A 19,749-nucleotide genomic window follows, 5' to 3' on the forward strand; every position below is an offset into this window, starting at 1 on the left:
CTCTGCTACACATACATACACATATATAGAGCAACTAAAAAGTAGAAAGAATAAAATTGTAATAAATTAGAGATTGTATAAATACAGATAGTAATTCGATGTTTTAAAACTTTACAGTTAATTTGTGGAAGAAAATAGAAACCTCTGTGACATTGTGGAAACAGTACAAAATGTTTACATCAGAATATGGCTAACCTTGCTTTCTTGGGAAAAACCACTTTAAGTCTGAAACACAGTTTCCCAATCCCAAAGTGATGAACATATAATAGCTATTTCAAAGCGTCATTGAATGGTTACATCCTATGAGGCAAAACAGATAAAACTTTGGTGTAAATTGTAAAGTAAGATAGCATATATTTGTGGTCAAAGCTCCTTTTCTTCTTATCAGAGTTCATTAATGATATTACCTTTTACCCCCGTTTTTGTGAGAATAAAAATTGCTGCATTTCGTATTTCTCTTGACAGTCATTTCTTTGCAAGGTTTTTGCTCTTTTAGTTGGTGCCTTCTGCTCCTTTTTTCACTTGTTCTTTGTTCTAGAATCAAGAGTTTATGTTTTTTCCTCTCCACAATAGCTAGTAACAATTATGTGAAAAGAATTGAGCACTAAAAGTCTTTGTTATACTGAGTTATTAACAAAGGAAACATTTACCAAGAGCAAAAAAAAAAAAAAAAAAAAAAACACACACACACACAAAAAGCATCATTACTATTGGTCACTGTCCAGAAGGGACTGGAAATATTTTAATTATAATGACCTTCTATTGCAGTTGGGTTCATTTTAATGAGATAAGTTTCTAGTCTTTCTTTAAATATCTTCACATTTTGTCTAATGACTTCCTAATTTCTCAGACTAAATTTAAAAAATTGTGGGGGACTTTTTTGATTGCAGGGCATTGTGAGTGATTTAAAAAATGTATAAAACATAGTCCTCCTTGAGAGGGTTATGATTTGTCTCCCAGCATAATTAAAAATACATGAAAACTAGGAAACCATTTTCAATGGGTGAGAGACTGAAGTTTCAAGATAGTGATGATTTGTAAGACACTACAAATAAATTGGGGAGTATTGAAAACAAACTACTTCATTCTGAAGATTAAAATAAATAACATGCACAGGAGAAAGGGCCAATGCATACCAGATTAGATGTCATTACTAACAAAAGAAAAGAAAAACAGACATGGCTACATTCCAAATAATCTTGCTCCATGCCAGGAGTAGAGAAATAATATTACAATGAATACTATAGGAGTTATGTTTCAAGATAATAACACAGTTTTAAAATTTCATCTTCAGCCCCTTCATGATATAAATCAGGAAAAAAAAAGGCATGCAATAAACAGATATAAGGTGAAGGAGGCATAGATGCAGAAGCTATTGCTGGAAGCAGTTCTGCATTATCCCTTGAAAATCACTGAATTTTGAGATAGAAGGGCTGACTTTTTAACTCTTTCAGAAGGGTGAAGACCATTAAGTTAGTTATCCTAAATATTTACATTTATATAATTCTTTACAGTTTACAAAGTGGTTTTGCATAAGTTATCCCTTGAAATTAAAGAGTGCAGATGGTGTTCAACACACCAGGTTGTGAGGAAAACATGTTTTTCTACTCAGAATGTTTAAATCCTGAGGCAGTCCGGCAGTTGTAAACAGCTGACTACAGTACTATGGAGGCTCCAGGAGGGAACTAACCAAGGATGTAAAAGTAATTTATGGAAGAAGCTGTAGGTGACATCTATTATCTTGTTTCTTCTACATCCTTTCTTTTGGAAATTGCCTATTTCTCTTACCATGATTTGGATGAGGCTATCAATCAAAGGGTAGTTTCGCTCCTCTCCATCACAGATGTGGTTACATGAACCAAAGTGGTAAATTAGAATGTGCTATGCTTCTAACCATTGTGATTAGCCACCATGATCGTGTGGGGCCAATCAGATTTAAGCAGGGTCATGTCACTTGAAGTCCTCTTTTAAGGTAATTCTTTGGATATTTGAAGAGAGAGCCTCTCTGTCCTACTGAGGGCAAAGTCTATGTAGCTCTGAAGCTTCTGGTGGCTATCTATTCCTAATACATGGGGGAAATCTTCTGGAAAATGTAGCCAACCCAAAAGAAAAAGAGCCGAGAAATAAAGAGAGAACACTTTTGAGCAGCTATGCTAAGCCAGTCAACGCCTGATATTTTTACTTATGTAAGCCAGTATAATCAATATTTGGTTGGATGTATTTGAAATGTGTTTCTATCATTTATATCCAAAACTGTTCTGAATAATACAGAGACTCAATTCTTTTGAACCAAGGTTCTAGTTCAGTCTGTCTATCTATCTATCTATCTATCTATCTATCTATCTATCTATCTATCTATCATCTATCTATCATCTTAAAAATTTCTCTACCCATTCCAGGTAGGATAAATACATTTATTAGTTCAATAAGTATTCATTGAGTGTCTTCTAAGCACTGGAAAAGTGCTGGTTATGATGTATTTCTCTCCCTTTCCTTTTACCATTCCTCTTAAGAGCTATGAAGTACTGTGACTATTAAACTGATTGACTCTCCCCATGATTATAGCATGAATGTCATCAGAAGGTTTTGTGCTCTTTCCAAGCAGAATTCCTTCCTCTGACATTGTGAGTGTTCAAGATATCACCGGCATTTATGAATGTGTTTTCTGGAGGGATCTAGATTTTGTCTGTGGTTTCAAAAAGGGAAACAGGAAGGTATCATGAAAGAAACACAGCAGGAACATACATCCAACCTGGTGTAGTTACACTCACAGTGGTGTAGTGGCTGGCCCCGTTTCAGCAATTAGTCAACAGCCTTTAGAGTCTGAGACATTTATGAACTTGCTTTGACTCAGATAAAAAGGAGAAAGGGAAACTACTTTTTCTTTCTAGTTTTGATTACATATCTTCTTATCTGTGTCTGAGTATATATTATAAACCAAGTCTAACAGCAGTGTCCTGTGGAAATTAGGCTTTCCATATGTTAATTTTCTAGATAACTAAAAACTACCTCTTTAAGTGAAAACATTGTCTTATAACATTAAAATATTTGAAAGGGATCTTAAATCACATATTTTTGTGTTTTCTTAAGCAAAATGTGTAAATAATAATGTAGTTACCTAAATGGATTCCATGTGGTGGACCCTGTGTTAGCCAATTACATTCGACGTTTCATTTAGACCTAGTACTGTGAGGAAGAGACAGACTCTTTATTTAAGGGAGTAGTAAACTAAGAATCATGGTTAAGTAACTTAGCCAAGATCACAAAACCACAGGGTGGTAGAGCTGGGATTTGAACTTAGATAAGTCTGACTCCACAGCTGCTATTTTTAACAGTGTCATCATTAAGAACATAAAGTGTGTGTTTTGCAAATATTAAATGATGCTCTCTCTCCGGCTACAAATAGTCTAAACTATTTGTCCTGGTGCAAATGTCCTGGCACATGCTGCTCTTTAAGTTATGTCTGTCTTTGATAATTTTCTCTATATTTTTTCTTTATTGTTAGAATGCTAGCTGTAACATTATAACATCTTTGCTATTATAAGCAGGCCTGACTATAGCAAAATGTGTCCTCCATTTCAGCTGATTGCTTTTTATCTGCTTTAAGGCTAAATAAGTTTGCTAGTGATTTCAGGTTCTCTGTGTAGCCATGCAGAGGGAATAATGATGATAATAATATAGTGATCATTTATTGAATACCTTCTCTAAGCCACTAGTTGTATTACATATGTGTCTACTTAATCTCCACTTTTAGACATTTCTATTTGTTACTCAGGACTTCCCCCTCAACTATTTTCTACATTGCAGGTAATTTTCAAACAGATATTGGCTTATAAATGATACCATGCTTAAGTGAGCTATTTGGACACACACACTCTCACATGCTCTTACACACGTGTACTGTCATCTACATGTACACTCAGAAACTTGTATTACTTCCATTGATCTTTCTACTTCTGGTCAGATAATGGCAAGGATAAAGATCAGAATGAGAAAACCTGCAATAGTGATATGCAAAGTACACCTTCAATAGAGTCTCAATATGCTTGTTTGGAAATAATCTAACTACTCCAGGATTTTGTTAAGTACTCTGGTACTTAACAAACCTTAAGTACTAGAAGGTTTGAAGACATCTTATTAATCTGTGTAATTATTCATCATAATGCATCCTCAGTACCTAGAGCTACAAAAGATAGGAAGTTTTTCTTTAAATGAATGTTTCTCAATTATACCAACATCAGTGTGTTTTGCTGTAATATTTCCTGGGGAACCATTAGGTGGCTAATTCATACAATATGAATGCACATTGTTAAGCATAGTGATATTTGGTAACTTTTGCAAAGTGCGCACTGTAAATGTATCCTTAGTAAAATGAATTTTTGCTGAAATGCCCCCACTTGAGTAACATTCATATGGAGTTTTCTGTATTTGTACACATTTATCTAAATTTAAAGTAAGGGATAGTTTTTCTATGTTTACTTGATTTAAAAAATTAAATTAATATGCTATTCCTCTCTGACATTGGGTTCAAAACAAAAAAGAGAGAAACAGTGGTTTTCTTGAAGAAGACAGGATGTAATGGCTAGATAGACTGATACTTCTTTTGATTTGGTTTTGGAGAAAGTTTTTGAATGGCTTGTGTGTCATAGTCCTTATGAGTTGTCTCTGAGCTAACATTGCCAAGTAGGAGCGTGTGTGTATGTGTGTGTGTGCACACACATGCGTGTGCACATGTGCAAGTGTGCATGTGTGTTTGTGTGATACAGCCAGATATTGCCACTCAAGTGCTGAGATCATTGAACTTTACAGATGTGATTCAATTTGTATTTAGACCTACCTCTAAAAGTATCTAATAGAAAATTAATACCTTTAGTAAGCTGCACATTCTAAACATGGTTTTATCTTGTTTTTTAATAGGCCAGAAAAAAGTTGGACTAAAATTATACCTTGAGAAAGTTATAGACTACCATAGACCTTAGCAGATCAGCCTTGATCATTTTCATCTGAAAGACTTCATGTATTATTACCTAGATGTTTTAGAAGAAATGCATATAAGAGAAGAAAAGACCTTAGAGGACATCTGGTTCAACCATCTTTGGGTGCTTCAGTTTATTCTCATGATATTCCCTTTGCCAGTAAGAACCTGCCAGTAAGATTCGAAGAGATAAGTTACTGTCATTTAGTTTGTCTACCTTCAATATTCATGGAACTTTGGACATATTTCTGAATTTTTTATATTCAGGTTTTACTCTTTGTTAACTTGTTTGTGGGTTCTAGATTTCATTAATAATTATAATCAGTGTTATTAAATATTGTAGTGTTTCTAAAAATCCAGCTTTTCTTCCTGGTATGAGATTTATATTGTGAGGTTGTGATTGATCAGCATCCCGATTTTCAGCAGGATACTATATGAGAAAAGCCAGAGGAGATGCTGAAGATTTAAGTTTGGAGCTATAAATGCATTGGTAGAGAATTTGAAAGTGGTTTTATCAATGATAGCTATGTGTACCTGACCATGTCTTCTGGGGGTAATTTAATCACATAGTTAGACCTGCTCTAAAGAATGACACTCTTAGAAAAACAAACTCATGTGACACAACACTTTCTTTGTATCAATCTTCATGTCTAGAGGTATAGATTAATTCTTGGCAAAAGGATGAGTTTGTGGCTGCTGCCATGGCCTTCATCCATGCTTTAATTGATGTTCCTTGGACATTTTTTTCTATTCTCTCACATAATTCTGCTGTGCATCATCATTTTCCATTCTAGACAGTGTAATGTCATTTCAGAAGAAGAGGAATCCCAAAATGTAAACTTAGAAGTCAATACTGAAGCAAGAACTGTGATGAGTCCTGAATGCTGGTGGCTGCTCATGTGACTTTGGGTTCATTATGCCTTTCCACCTTTTTAAATGGAGTGGTACTTTTCTGTTTGAGATAGTTTAAATGATACAGAACAGCAGAAAGTAGGATGTGGTCTCTTCTGCTCTAGCCCTTCATCCCATTCTATAGTTGTAACTACTGTTAATCACTCAGCATGTAGTGTTCCAGATCGTTCACTATATCCATACAGATGGATATATACTTTATTAATAAAAAGTTAATTTTGCTACTTATTATATTTTTGTATTTTGATCTTTATACTAAGAAATATTACTAAAATATTCTTCCAAATGAATTTAATTTCATATACTTTAATATTTTTATTTCCTTTAAAGTATTCTAGAATATAGATATATCATAAGTTGTTTTACCAAATAGCTGTTAGGTTGCCTCCAAAATTTTAAATATTACAAATAATGCAGCAATGAGGAGAATTGCACGTAATATCTTTGCACACATGAAAAAGTATTTCTGAGGAATAAATGGCTAAAACTCTCATTGCTGAGGTAATAATTTTGCTTCTTAAATTTTTTGATAGATTTGGATGAATTACCCTCCAAAACATTTGTATTGACTTATAATCCATCAAGTTTATGAGAGGTGGGAAAGTTTTTAAAACTGAGCTCTAATTTTCTTGTGCAGAAATGGGAATAAAGTACCTTTTTTCTCAAGATTAATATGAGGATTAGATAAGGCAATGCATGTACATCACCTAGCACTGTGCCTCACTAGAAGTGGGTGTTTGATAAATCTTTATTCCCATCCGTTTACTTTCTAACTACTCTACTTTATACAAAGCAACAACATGCAATTGTTAGGTAGGTCTGATTTTTCCTCTAAAATTTTCCGGTTGGATTAAATGTCCCGTTCTCAGTACTATGATATTCAGACCTACATCAGTACTGAATTTCTTGTCTCAGTCAGAGTTTGTTTTAGTCACTATTGTTATATATTAATCATTGTCCTTCTATGACATATGGTACCCACTGTAATCAGAATCTCAATTTTTTTTGAGATAGAGTCTTGCTCTGTCACCCAGGCTGGAGTGCAGTGGCACAACCTCAGCTCACTGCAACCTCTGCCTCCCGGGTTCAAGCGATTCTCCTGCCTCAGTCTCTTGAGTAGCTGGGATGACAGGCACATGCCACCACACCTGGCTAATTTTTGTATTTTTAGTAGAGACGGAGTTTCACCATGTTGGTCAAACTGGTCTCAAACTCCTGACCTCGTGATCTGCCTGCCTTGGCCTCCCAAAGTGCTGGGATTACAGGTGTGAGCCACCACACCCAGCCAGAATCTCAATGTTTTAAAAGTACTTTGCAGATGTCTTCTCAGTATTCTTGTTGTGGCTTTTCATTTCTATGTTTTGGGGATTTTAAGACACAGATTTCTATTTTGAATGATTCAACATTAAAGAGTCTACTTTGATTCCCTTCCCAGAATCCTCTCTCTGGGGCTTCTCAATCTCTTTCCCTTAATTATGCAGTCTTGGCCCAGCTGTGCCAAACATAGGGGTCACATTTGTCATCCCCTCGGCTAACAACAGACCCTCCACTTACCAGGACCTACTTCATAGAAGTCAGTGAGTGATTGCAATAACCAAAACATATTGTTTTTGTATCAATATAAGATCAGTTGTGTTAGAGCTAAGCAACATATCTGTCAGAAAGGTCACATTCATTAATGAAGATAACACAGCTAATTATAGAAAGGTAGGCACAGAACCCAGCACTGAGGGTTCCAGGTCTATGTATATAGCATTGCTTTATATACAGTGTTACTAGAAACTGTATTTGTACAGGAACAGTCGCTAATTGTAAGTACAGTTAAGTCCTGATTATAATATTTTCGATTTTATTTTATGTACACCAAAGTGGATAACTGAATTTTAAGTAAACCCAATTAATATTATGTTATGAGAAAGTTCTAGAAAATGGCTCAGATTGCTCTAATTCCCTATGTGAATCTTGCCATGTCTTTCATCACATCTTGGCTGGTCTGATGTCCTGTAATGGTGACAGTTTTGTTTTTCCTTTTGTTAGTCTCACTTTGTCACTCTTCCTTCACCTTGCACATACACTATAGTTACTGCGTATCAGATTATAGCTAAAAGGCTGCTGTATTTCTTTCCCTTCTGAGATTTGTCATAAAGTATGTTTTGAATCTCCTGATACAGGGAATTTTGCAAAAGGTAAAAAAATTGTAAAGTGAGCATTTCCAACTATGCTAACGTTGTAATCTAATGCAGCACTATTACAGAATGATGGGATTTTAGAGTTGGAAGGACCTTATAAATTATCTCATCTGATCCTTCCCTACATTTAACCATGAGGAGATTTAGGCCTGAAAAGGTCAGTCTTTTGCTGAGAGTCATAGAGCCATTTAGTTTCAGAACCAAGACTAGAACTCGGCTGTCCTAACCCTAGTCTAGTTGCACAACTCCATACAGGTTTCATGTAAAAGCAAGTACACAAAATGGCCTATTTCTCAGCATTGTTTTGTTTATATTAATAGCAAAGGGGATCATGTGCTACTTACAGTAATCTCTAAAAATTTTATAATAATCCTTGCATTATCCTGTTAAACTGTTGCTGTAGCTCTGTGCTTAATAGATTGAAATCTATTATTCATAATGCCATCTTGTTCCTGTTCAAATAACATTATCTTTATGACTAAAATTTTATGAAGCCATACTTGATTTCTTAGCAGAGTGAGACGATACATCATTAGAGAAAAGTGTTTTCATTTGTGAATACAATTCGATAGATATTTTTCAAACAACACTCTGAGTGTGGCATTATCATTGGCACTTTTTTGGATGCAGAGGCAACATATGGCATGCCTTTTAGCCTCAGATAACTGATACTCTGCTGTGTGCTTCTGAGTGTCCAGAAACATCTGAAGCAAAACAGTGCTGTGCCTAAGGAGATGGTATAGTGTCGTAATCAGGTCGCCCTGGGTTTGCATGTTGGTTCTTTTGTTTAGCAGCTGTGTTATCTTGGGCAAGCAACCGTAGTCAAGCCTTAGTGTCCACATTTGGGGACAAAAATGCACTAACTTCATATAGTTAATTCAAAAATTCTGATAAAAGACGAGACAGAAATCATTTAGCACATCCGTGACACGTAGTGCTCAAAAATGTTAGCTAATGTCTAAATTCTTTATCACCTTATGTCAGTGAACTCTCTATCTTCAAAGCACAGTGTAGAGCAAAGTCAATTATCTCGCTATATTTAGGAGAAGAAAACTTTGGCTTTAGATAGATTTCATTGATTGACTGACTACTGGTTGATTGATTTAGTTGTGCTTGTGTGGTTCAGTGGAACATATTTGCCCATACAACAATCTCAAGCTTGGAAAAAGAATTCTAAGGATAAAGTTGGGAATAACAATTGCTTCAGTGGGGTGATATATTTAATTTAATTGTGCATTATTTGTTTTCATGAGAAGTACTCTCCAGATAGAAGTCTCCCTCCCTTTGATTGTCAGTTTTTATTAGTCACCTCAGGTTCTCAGACAAAGGCCTCCTGATTAGATGTCAATTACTTGGGTTCTCACCCTTTCTTATCTCTAACTCACTCTGTTCTTGCTAATAAATTAGCCTCTCACAGGAAACATTTGAACCAAATGGTACAAAGTATCTTGGAAAACTTGAAGTATTCTGTTTGGTGATCTAAAATAATCAAATGAACTGACTAATTACTTGCCAATTTTTTTCTTTCTTGTGGTTCTTAATTTATATATATATATATATATATAAAGTAATTTATATATATTAGTAATTTATATACTCATTTTCCCTGTTTAATAAAAGGGATATATATAATATATATAATAAATATATTGCATACACATAAAGGAATATATAAATATACATATATTGTTTTAACATATATTTTATATATATTATATATAATTTTTATTAAACAGGAAAAACTAAATATGGGCAAGGAAAATGAACTTCATGCATCTGTATAGTCTGAAAAAATTAATTATGGTTAATTTAAAATGAAATGTTTCTTAAACAATTTTGCAGTCAGGCTATTAATAATCATTTTTGCAAAGTGGACAACATATACCAGAGCATATTGGAATATTAGAGATTCATGAATTGCTGTCAGTTTGAATTTGTATATATTTTCTCATCACTAAAAATACTGTGATCTAGTATGCAGAGGAAAAACGAGTCCTGGAAAATAATAGTGTTGTTAAATGTTTTTGTAAGACAATTTATACGTGTGAAAAGTTAATTAGTGACATAAAATACATATTTGGATAATTAACACCAGTGAAGACTAGACATTTGTTGCCTAAAACAATTAAGATTTTTTTCTAGAGTCATCTAGATGCTTATATCCATTTTCCAACTCAGTTTGCATGTCTAGACAGAGCTTCTTCTAAAAAATTGTTCAAATCCAAGAAAATTCTGATAGTAAAATAATTGAGAATTTGAAAGGCTGAGAAAAGTCATGATTCCAATGTATTATATTAGAGTTGAAATCTGAGACTTGTGAATTAACATCATGCAATCTTTTAAAATATGAGAAAATATGCATTAGAATCAAGAATAACCCTAAATCCAACTGAGAAAAGAAAAATCACTTTCCTGTGAAAGAAACCATTCCCACAAGTCCTCATGTGCCTCCACTCCTGACTTTATAGTCATACAGATAGTTCCAAAGCCAGGAAATATCACATTTTCTACACTTTTCCATAATGTAATCATTTTACAAAACATCTAAACCAATACAGCTCTTTTAAATCGTAGCCTCTCCTCTCTTTGTGTGTCACCAATTCTTTTTATTAATTCATGGAGATGAATGCAAAATAAACACAGTTCTTTGGTGAGTCCAGCTTACCCACAGCGCATGCTGCCCTGTCACACCACTCGCCGCTTTGTTGCTCTTTCTCTCAGTTCCTTCCAACGTGCCCCCAGGGCTCATGAAACAACCAAAGATTGTACTGCATACTTGTATAGGATGAAGCAAAGAACGAAAACAGAAAGGTGCCCAGCAGCGTTTGTACCAAGGTGCAGTGCCCTTCCTGGCACACAATGTGGGAAGAGAGCAGTCAACCATGCAAAGTAAATAGCAACCAGCCTAGTGCAACTAACTAAAGGTAGTGAAAAGCCCACTGAAGCACAGAGCTGAGTTTAGAGTATTTACACCAACGCTCCTCTATTTTACAGATAAGGAACCTGAAATTGAGCCATAAATTTATTTGTAATTTAAAAAACCTGCAACTATGATCCTTGAAATATTCTTTATAGTTTGATTTTAACTATTTTAGAAATGTTGGTGGAGGGATGACAAAAATTAAAATACAGACAAAAATGAGAGAGACTTAATTCTGGAAGAAGTGTTCTAGCTTATTCATCTTGTTTTACAGATTTAAAAAACCCCAGGCCCAGAGGATTGCAGTTCCTACCCTTGTATTGTAGCCACGCAGCGGAGACCCACTGATCTTGTTACTACACACCCAGCTCCTTTTTAATTAATTCAAATAAGTCCTGTTACAGCTTGCAGGATCTATCCTGCTGATTCTGTAGGATTGCAAGTTTTCCTTTTGCCTTTCATTGGATTTCAAACAATGTATTGAGTGTGGCAACTGAATTATTACAGTCAGTTATCTGTGTATTCCATGGGCAATTTAAAATTGACGTGGGTTAAAATGGGAAACTTCACACTAGTCCTAAGAAACTCTTCAGAGATGCAGCAATTCAATCTGCTTCACGTAATAACAGCAATAAAGAAGAAATCGAACATTTTTTTTCTGTCTTGTGAAGGGCTAAAAGCAACATACAGATTTTCTTATTAATCCTCCCAAAAGAACGACAGCCATTTCTAACCAGGAACCTCATGACAGAGGTCAGGAGGCCAAGTGTGTGCAGGAGCTGAAGGCACTGGTGTGGGGCTCCAACGCTTCATTTCAGCGTCTCTTGGTGTTGCTGACTTGCTGTTTGATGGTGGTCAAATCACAGAATCTCCCTGAATCCTAGTTTACTCATAATTTAAATGGGAGGAGGTGGGTGAGATAATCTCCAAGATCCCATCAAGGATGAATTCTCAGTGACTTCACAGAGACCTCAATGCACTGCTTAGATTTCCTTATTGTTGATCCCCTTACTTAAAGTCTTCACTAAGGCTCTATTAACGTTACTACTGTTCTAGCTCTTCCCCAATTATAATATTTCTTTTTCACTTTTTCATAAGAGTAACAGGAAACACAGTAATGCCCTTTCTTTGTAAAGGCATGGCCAACTAATAAGGGTAGAGAGAACAAAGCAGTAATGGGACAGTTTGTTTATCTCTGTGGAAATCGTAATAGTTATTTGGAATGCTTTAAATTTCTTTTATGGCCCAATCTCACTTTTGCACCCTTAATGTAAGCATCTCACCTTCTACTTTCTCGGTTTGAAGCCATTCATCAAGAGTTCTTTCAAAGTCTTTCTAAATGTTTCTGCTCTTAATTCATCCTTTTCTTACTCCTCCACCCCAGTACTATACTACCCTCATCTCAGAGGAAAAAGAGAGCCTTTGTCATTGCAAAATAACCATCTACAGTGGTCTTAATCCAATGTCCAGTTCTTCTAAGTCAGTGACTCTCATACCTAGATACAGATTTGAATCACCTGGATAAACTAGTAAATAATCCTGATCAGAATCACGACCAGGTGTTAGTATTATAATAAGGGTCCTAGGTGAGTTTTATGTTAAGAAAGGGTTGACAACCAGTGCTCTGGAGGTCTTGATTGATTAATTAATCCTTGTTTATTCTTCAGTTTTAATCCATTTCACTGGCTCCTTGCCTCCAACCTGCAAATGTATTTAGGCTTCTATTATCCTAATAAAACACCTTCCCTTGTCCCTCAAGCTACGATTCTATGCATCTCTCTCCTACTTTACCTTCTGCTCCTTGGTAGCCCCGAAACAGCTTTCTCTGCAGTCACTGTGTGGCATACACAGTCCCTCATGCTTCATGCTACTCAGGTTCTCTTTAGGGCCTGACATTCCCAATCACCCTTGCCACTATAGAATTCGCTCTTCCTTTGGCATCTGTGATTCTGCATTCGCCTGGTTTCCTTCCCAGTTGCACAAAGTTTCCTTTGCCTGCAATCCCAGCATTTTGGGAGGCCAAGGCAGGTAGATCACGAGGTCAACAGTTTGAGACCAGCCTGACTAACATGGTGAAACCCTGTCTCTACTAAAAATACAAAAAAATTAGCTAGGCGTGATGGCGGGCACCTGTAATCCCAGCTACTTGGGAGGCTGAGGCAGGAGAATCGCTTGAAACTGGAAGGCAGAGGTTGCAGTGAGCCAAGATTGCACCACTGCACTCTAGCCTGGGCAATAAGAGCAAAATTCCATCTCAAAAAAACAAAAAACATAAAACATAAAACAAAAAACAAACAAACAAAACTGTGTGTCTATGAGTCCCCAAAGCATAGCTGCTTCTTACTGTTCTATACTAGTTGCCTTTAAATTATTGATTTATTCTCTCCCCTAAAATGATTGCTTAAGTTTAAATGATCACATCCATGAAAATGACTCTGAAATCTGCATCTCTTCCTTGAGTTGTAAGTTATACGTCACCGGGATATATCCTCATCTGGATGTTCTTCCTCCACCTCAAACTCAACCTGAGTTTATCATCTTCTACTGATTTCACCCCTTCTCTGTGACATCCTGCTGAACTTCAGTTAGCACTGTCCTTCCAGTTTTCTGGGCTTCTAAATTCTAGTTATCTTTCACTCTTCTTTTTCCTATTTACTCTCCATATCCTATGCATCCCAGGTTGTGACTGTTTTGCTTTTGAAATTTTGAGGTGTCATTTCCTTCTTATTTCTAATTTGTATTCAATCCCTAGTTTAAGACACAGATCAAATACGCAGGCTTCCATGATGGCATCCTCAACTCCTGGTCAAAATTAGCTTTCCCCTCTTTGGTGATCCCAAAGTGCTTTGTGAGTCTGGTATAACAGTGAGCACATTCTACTTTCTAATACAGCACCACGTGTATAGTCTCCACCACTTAGGTTAGGCCCTTAATGTCAGATATGATATTCTTTCTTGGATGTAGTTAGTATCAAGGATCAGGGACTTACAATCTATCTGAGTAAACAAAAATATCTCCCCATTCTTCCTCCCACTGGGGCTCCTCCCCACAAACCGCAATACAGTAGAAATGGCTATTCACCATAAAGTGAACACTGACAATAGGACTTTGTGAACATAGCCCATGCTTTTATAACAACGACTAGTTTTGATTGCTCACCCATCATATGAGCACATGTCTTATATATGTCATTTCATGCAAACTTCCCAAAAGACCTGCAAGATAAACATTATGAACACCCGTTTTATAGATGTAGAAACTGATGCTGAAAACCTTAAGTAACTTGCCCAAGATGACACAGAGAGTAATGAGAGGACAGGGGCCAAGTCCCAGGTGTGAAAGCTCACGCTCTTAACTTCATGTGATTCCATTAGATTAAATTGGGTATTGTGTCAGACAACAGGAGTTGGCGGCACAGGGAAGAAAATTTTTTGCTAGGGGAAGGTTTGTGGATGATGAAGAGTTACTTTATTGAGAAAGAGTCAAATGTTCTGTTCAGTCTTTCTTTTGACTCTCATTGCTCTTGGAACTTCCCAGTTGCAGAGTCCACCTGAGCAGCAGGTAGCATGGGGGCTTTCCATGTGTGAGGAAACTCTTCTAACATGCCAGCTCCTCTGATCTGTCAGGCTACCATTTCTATCACCTCTCTTTTCATCCTAAAGGCATCAACTTTTACTAATCCCAATTCAAATGACAAGTACAATGGTCTTGGTCATATGTTCTTATCAGCTACCTGCTAAGGAAGGATTAGTTTGACAGCCTTGTGAAGTCCTCTCTAGACAACTTCTATCCATAATTAAGTCACTTGCAGAGAGCAGAGACCCATGTCCTTACACAAGACCCATATGCTTTTGAAAACCGAGACAGTGCTTTCTTTTGAGTAGTAATCAATACTAATTTGCAAGCAACTTGAGATTAAGGGAACATATCGTCTAGTCTGTTTATCAACCTTAGTTTCTTACTAGCCTACTGACTTCTGAATGTAAATTATACTTATTTCACAGAAATAATGCAAACTTGAGTTCTTTATTTTTGAGAGGAAGGAAAAGCATAAGTGCTTTTTTTCTTTCTGAAAGGGGCTTGATAATTGATGTTAAAAAGAATTGAATTAAATTAATTTGCAAGTTGGGTCACTTGTTCTACATCAGAAAGAAAGGAATTGTCATTTCTAATAAGGTTCTAGGTGACACTGATAAGAGAAACAAATTTCTTCTTTAAACATCCATGTTTATGAACTCTCTAAATATCACTATGATTTGAAGTTCCATTCTATAACACCAGATGACAATAGGCATGGTTCTTTGGTACGAAATGAAGTTTTGAGATTTGACTCTGATAAGTATTTCAGGTTTGAATTCTTATTAAAAGCTGATTTAAATGTATCTACAACCATATCCCCTGAAGGTTATGATTTTACATGCATAGTGGTTTGAAATTTTATTACAATAGGGATAAAGTATATAAATTCTGGAATCAGGACTGGATCAGCTGAACTTGAATCAAGGCTGTAACTCTTATTAACTAACTTTGAAGAAGTTGAAGGTCTTTTCTGTGTCTCAGTTTCCTCATCTGAGAAACAGATATTAAAAAAAAAACCTACCTCATAGCTTTATCATCAGGATGAGATGAGATAATCATGTAAGCATAACACCTGACACATAAATATAATAAGTAATCAATAAATGTTAGCTATTATTACTTTTAATAGTTTTTGTTAAAACAATCTGGCTCTGGTATATTTCTTTTCAATGGTTTCGTCTAATTGTTTGCATTTTTTTTCTCAGCTTACCTTCATTCCCTCTTTTATTTTTAGGAAAACTGATATGAACAATCCTCCAGTACTATAGAAACGGTAGCTGGGTGCAGTGCTCTTGCCTGTAATCCCAGCACTTTGGGAGACCATGACAGGCAGATCCCTTGAGGTCAGGAGTTTGAGAACAGCCTGGTCAACCTGGTGAAACCCCATCTCTACTAAAAAATATAAAAATTGTCTGGGCATGGTAGCATGTGCACCTGTAATCCCTGCTCCCTGGGAAGGCTGAGGCAAGAGAATCACTTGAACTCAAGAGACGAAATGAAGGTTGCGGTGAGCCAAGGTGGTGCCACTGCACTCCAGCCTAGGCCACAGAGGGAGACTGTCAAAAAAAAAAAAAAAAAAAAAAGGAATCTCTCTGAAGCTGATCAGAGAACGCTCAGTGCTGAGTGACATTCCTCAGCCAAAAACTCTCTTTCTGTGTCTGGGTCACAATTCCCATAATTTCTTGCATTTGAGTGGCTTGCCCATGCCTTTTAATTTTGTTTTCAGTGGGCATTGTTAAAGTCTGTGTTGGCCAATATTCAGTTCGTTTTTCAAAATTTTAAATCAAATCTTATAAACATATCCAGATTAAGACTAGCAGCAAACCAGGATTTTGGGTTCTTTTCTAGCATGGTGCCAGATGGTACTTAGGTAGGATAATAAGGGAAATCTTTTTCCTTCCTCACATTTTATGTATCTGTCATAAATCTTAACTGACTTTAGGTGAACTGCAATTTAGAAGTTCAAGTTTCAGGTGAAGGTTCGGGTGAAATTTCATTTTAATGTTTTATTAAAATTGATTTTCTTTTGTGATTATGAATGAATGCAATATCACTGCAGAGGAAGCATGTTGACAAGCAGTGAGAAAAATCCAGCTAAGATAACAACATAGGGCAATTTTTTTCTGCTTATCTTTATTGTAGAACTACCAGTAAGAAACCCTTAGGCGTTATTATGCCTTCGAAACATAAATAACATCAAACTCTGCACTAGTTGGCAAAGAGAGAAATCTAAGCATCATTATGGGGGCTGTCAGAAGTGACTATGGTATTTATTCACAAATCTAGCAGACTACTGAGGCTTAAAATATGTGACTTATTAGGACATTGCTTTTGAATACAAATTATAATAATTTTAGAATAATAGATTGTTTGAATTCCCATAATTTAGAGAAAAGCGAAAGCAAGGATACTTATTTGCTTGAGTTAAAACAGTTACAGATACATATTTTGAAAACTAATAGAGATGGAAAAACTGTGGTCTAAATTCTACCTAGTTTTGGGAAAGGTGATTTAAAGAAAAGCAGCCCATGCATCACATTAATGAGATCAAGGCTGATTTTGGGTAAATGAGACAGAAAGAAAATAAAGCTTATATTGCCATTGATATACAGAGTTATTGAAATTAATAGGTAAATAAAATAGAGGCGTAATAGTATTTTGTCTGAAATGGGTTGTCAAACTGAATTGTCTTAGAGATGGTGGCAAAAGAATAGAATATTTTGGTGGGGGGCTATTCAAAAAATAAAACTGCAGAAAAATAGAGAAACAATTTGATGATATGTTAAGAAAAGAATAGGAAATCTGTTATAAAACATTTTCCTTCTTTGCTGGACTCTTCTTTCTCTTTCACAACTCCTCAGTGTGGGAGTTTGTGGTGGGAGTGCTGTTACATCATTCTTCCACAGTCGACATTTAGAATCGTATCTGTAAACCTTGGTCAGCGTCTGGATGGGGACCAGCACCATGCATTACCTTGTGCATACAGAAAGACAAAAGATAGATTTTGATCCACAGGAAAGCAGATTGCCTGGGTTAGCTGCCCCGGATGTTTGTGTGTGAGTCATGTGCTTTCTTTTGGGTTCTGGAGCTCTGGGTGTGGCCCTCTTGGAACCTCATAGTCCAGACCTGCACACTTGGGGCTTGTGCACACTGGTACCTAGGGAGAAAGTGTGCCAAATGGCCAGCAGGTGTCAAATGGGATACTTGAAAGTCTGTTAGTCTGGTGGGCTTCAGCTTGAGTATTGGACCCTGGGCAAGCTGATCATGCTTTCTGAGTGACAGATTTCTCAAGTGCATGATAGGGATTTTAGGACTGTTCTGAACTTTAAATGCAAGTAAAATGCCTAGTACTATCCTTGGCTTAATAAAGGTTCACAAGCTATAACTGATATTATTGTGTAAAGTGTCTGCCATCTGCAAAGTGCTCAATAAATGTTGTGTAACACTGTGGATATTTTTAAGGACTTGTTAGCAGTGGTCACCTTAGAACAAACAACTATTTCTCCAAGGATTTTCCCTCCAAATCCTCTCCGGAAATGCACATGTCTTAGTGAAGAAAGTTCGAAAGGCAGAAGTGATGGGTTCACAGTTAGGTCAGGCAGTGTGGCCTGCAGTTTATGTTAGAGGAGTTGGTGGAAATCCTGGCTCTGCCATTACTTGTCATGGGACTTGGGATAGGGCTTTCAATGCGTTTTAACTTCAGTTTTTCTGTCCTAAATGGGGATGGTTTAAGATATTAGTTTATCAACTACCAAAAGGCCCTCACAGCCAGCCTCTGGGAAGAAAAAGCATCTGTACTGTTCCTTCATCCTCACCAGCCCCTTGTCAACTGCCCTCACTCTTACTTTCCTTTTGGGGAATATTTTTTCTTGGAAAGAATAATCCACATCCTCACCACTTGCTCAGTCCTTTAATGTCATTGCAACCTGATTTTGGTGCTTATCCTCTTTGTGGAAAATGGTCTCCCACTTTGTCATTGAATTCAGATCCCAAATCACAAAATCCAAAGCCTTTCCTTTGAATTCTCTGTAATATTTGACATGATTACCCACTCTCATCTTAATAATAAAAACAGGAGTCATTTATTAAAATGCTACTATGTGCTGGACTGGGCCAGCCATGTGGCATACATGATTTCATTTAACTTATATGAAGCCCTTGTGTGGCAGGTATTCCGATCCCATTTTACAGAGGAGGAAACTGAGGCACCGAGATGCTGACTTGCTCAATATCACATAATTGCCGCACTAGTGGCAAAAAAGAGATTGAAACCCTGCTAATACTGATGTTCCTTCTTAGAGCTTTGTTCTTTTCTTAGCTTCTGTTAGTAACATTTTTTCTATGAAAATATCCAAAGCACTGTGTACCTTTGCATGGTATTTGTCTCACTATCTCACTCCTAACTCCTGGGAACTTGACATACCTCTTGAATAATGTATAATCCTCAAGGACCTCTTTTAATGTAATGCCTTTGTAGGGCAAATTATTTCTTAACAAAGGAAGTATTAGACAAAGAATCCCTCCTTGGGGTTAAGTCTGAAGATTTAAAGCGAGAACCTGAAAATGACATCAATTCCTTAGTTAATTTACTTGTATAGCCAACACAACACTGACCTTATCAAAGTAAGAGTTTCCTTTAAGTTAACTGGTCAAGAGGTATTTTTCTTTTCGTAAATAATGCAAGGGGATGGAAAGATAGCTGAAAAGAAAAAAAAAAATATGCATACTTTTCTTGTAAGTTACATTTGGAAACATTATTGTTATTCTGATTAATGACAAAGAATTCCAGCCAGTGTAGAGAGGAATGTGATTTAGGTAAACTCTAGGTAAAATAACAATGCACAGGAGAGAAATTTGAGCAAGTTTACATGATACTCAGATGGACCATAAACAAGAGACAATGAGTGTTGCTACTTTTCTTGCTGACCTTTATTTAACAGAACTTTCTCATTAGAAAAAAGCTTGCTTTAGCTTATTGTTAAAACTGCTGTGTGCTCACCTGCCTTGAAAAAGGAACAGGCAGCCCAACGCGGTGGTTCATGCCTGTAACCCAGCACTTTGGGAGGCTGAGGCAGGCAGATCACCTGAGGTCAGGAGTTCGAGACCAGCCTGGCCAACATGGTGAAACCTTGTCTCTACTAAAAATACAAAAAAAAAAAAAAAAAAAAAAAGGG

The 19,749-nt window shown here is 36.4% G+C and overlaps 1 protein-coding gene across 3 annotated transcripts in view; it reads right to left on the reverse strand.

The window, feature by feature from the left end:
• The window catches only part of KCNMB2 (potassium calcium-activated channel subfamily M regulatory beta subunit 2), a 311,021-nt gene that overhangs the window by 277,995 nt on the left and 13,277 nt on the right, over positions 1-19,749 (reverse strand). Inside the window, exon 1 of one of the 3 annotated variants that reach the window (XM_023184816.2) lies at positions 10,742-11,026. The exons of 1 other annotated variant lie outside the window; for it this stretch is intronic. In XM_023184816.2, the coding sequence (XP_023040584.1) occupies positions 10,742-10,752 (11 nt within the window). In that variant the 5' untranslated portion in view covers positions 10,753-11,026. Of the gene's footprint in view, positions 1-10,741; positions 11,027-19,749 lie in introns of those variants that run through there. One more of the 3 variants, XM_023184815.3, reaches the window with a different exon arrangement.

The sequence above is a fragment of the Piliocolobus tephrosceles genome, chromosome 2 (assembly GCF_002776525.5).
Source record: "Piliocolobus tephrosceles isolate RC106 chromosome 2, ASM277652v3, whole genome shotgun sequence".
In the NCBI taxonomy this organism is placed as follows: domain Eukaryota; kingdom Metazoa; phylum Chordata; class Mammalia; order Primates; family Cercopithecidae; genus Piliocolobus; species Piliocolobus tephrosceles.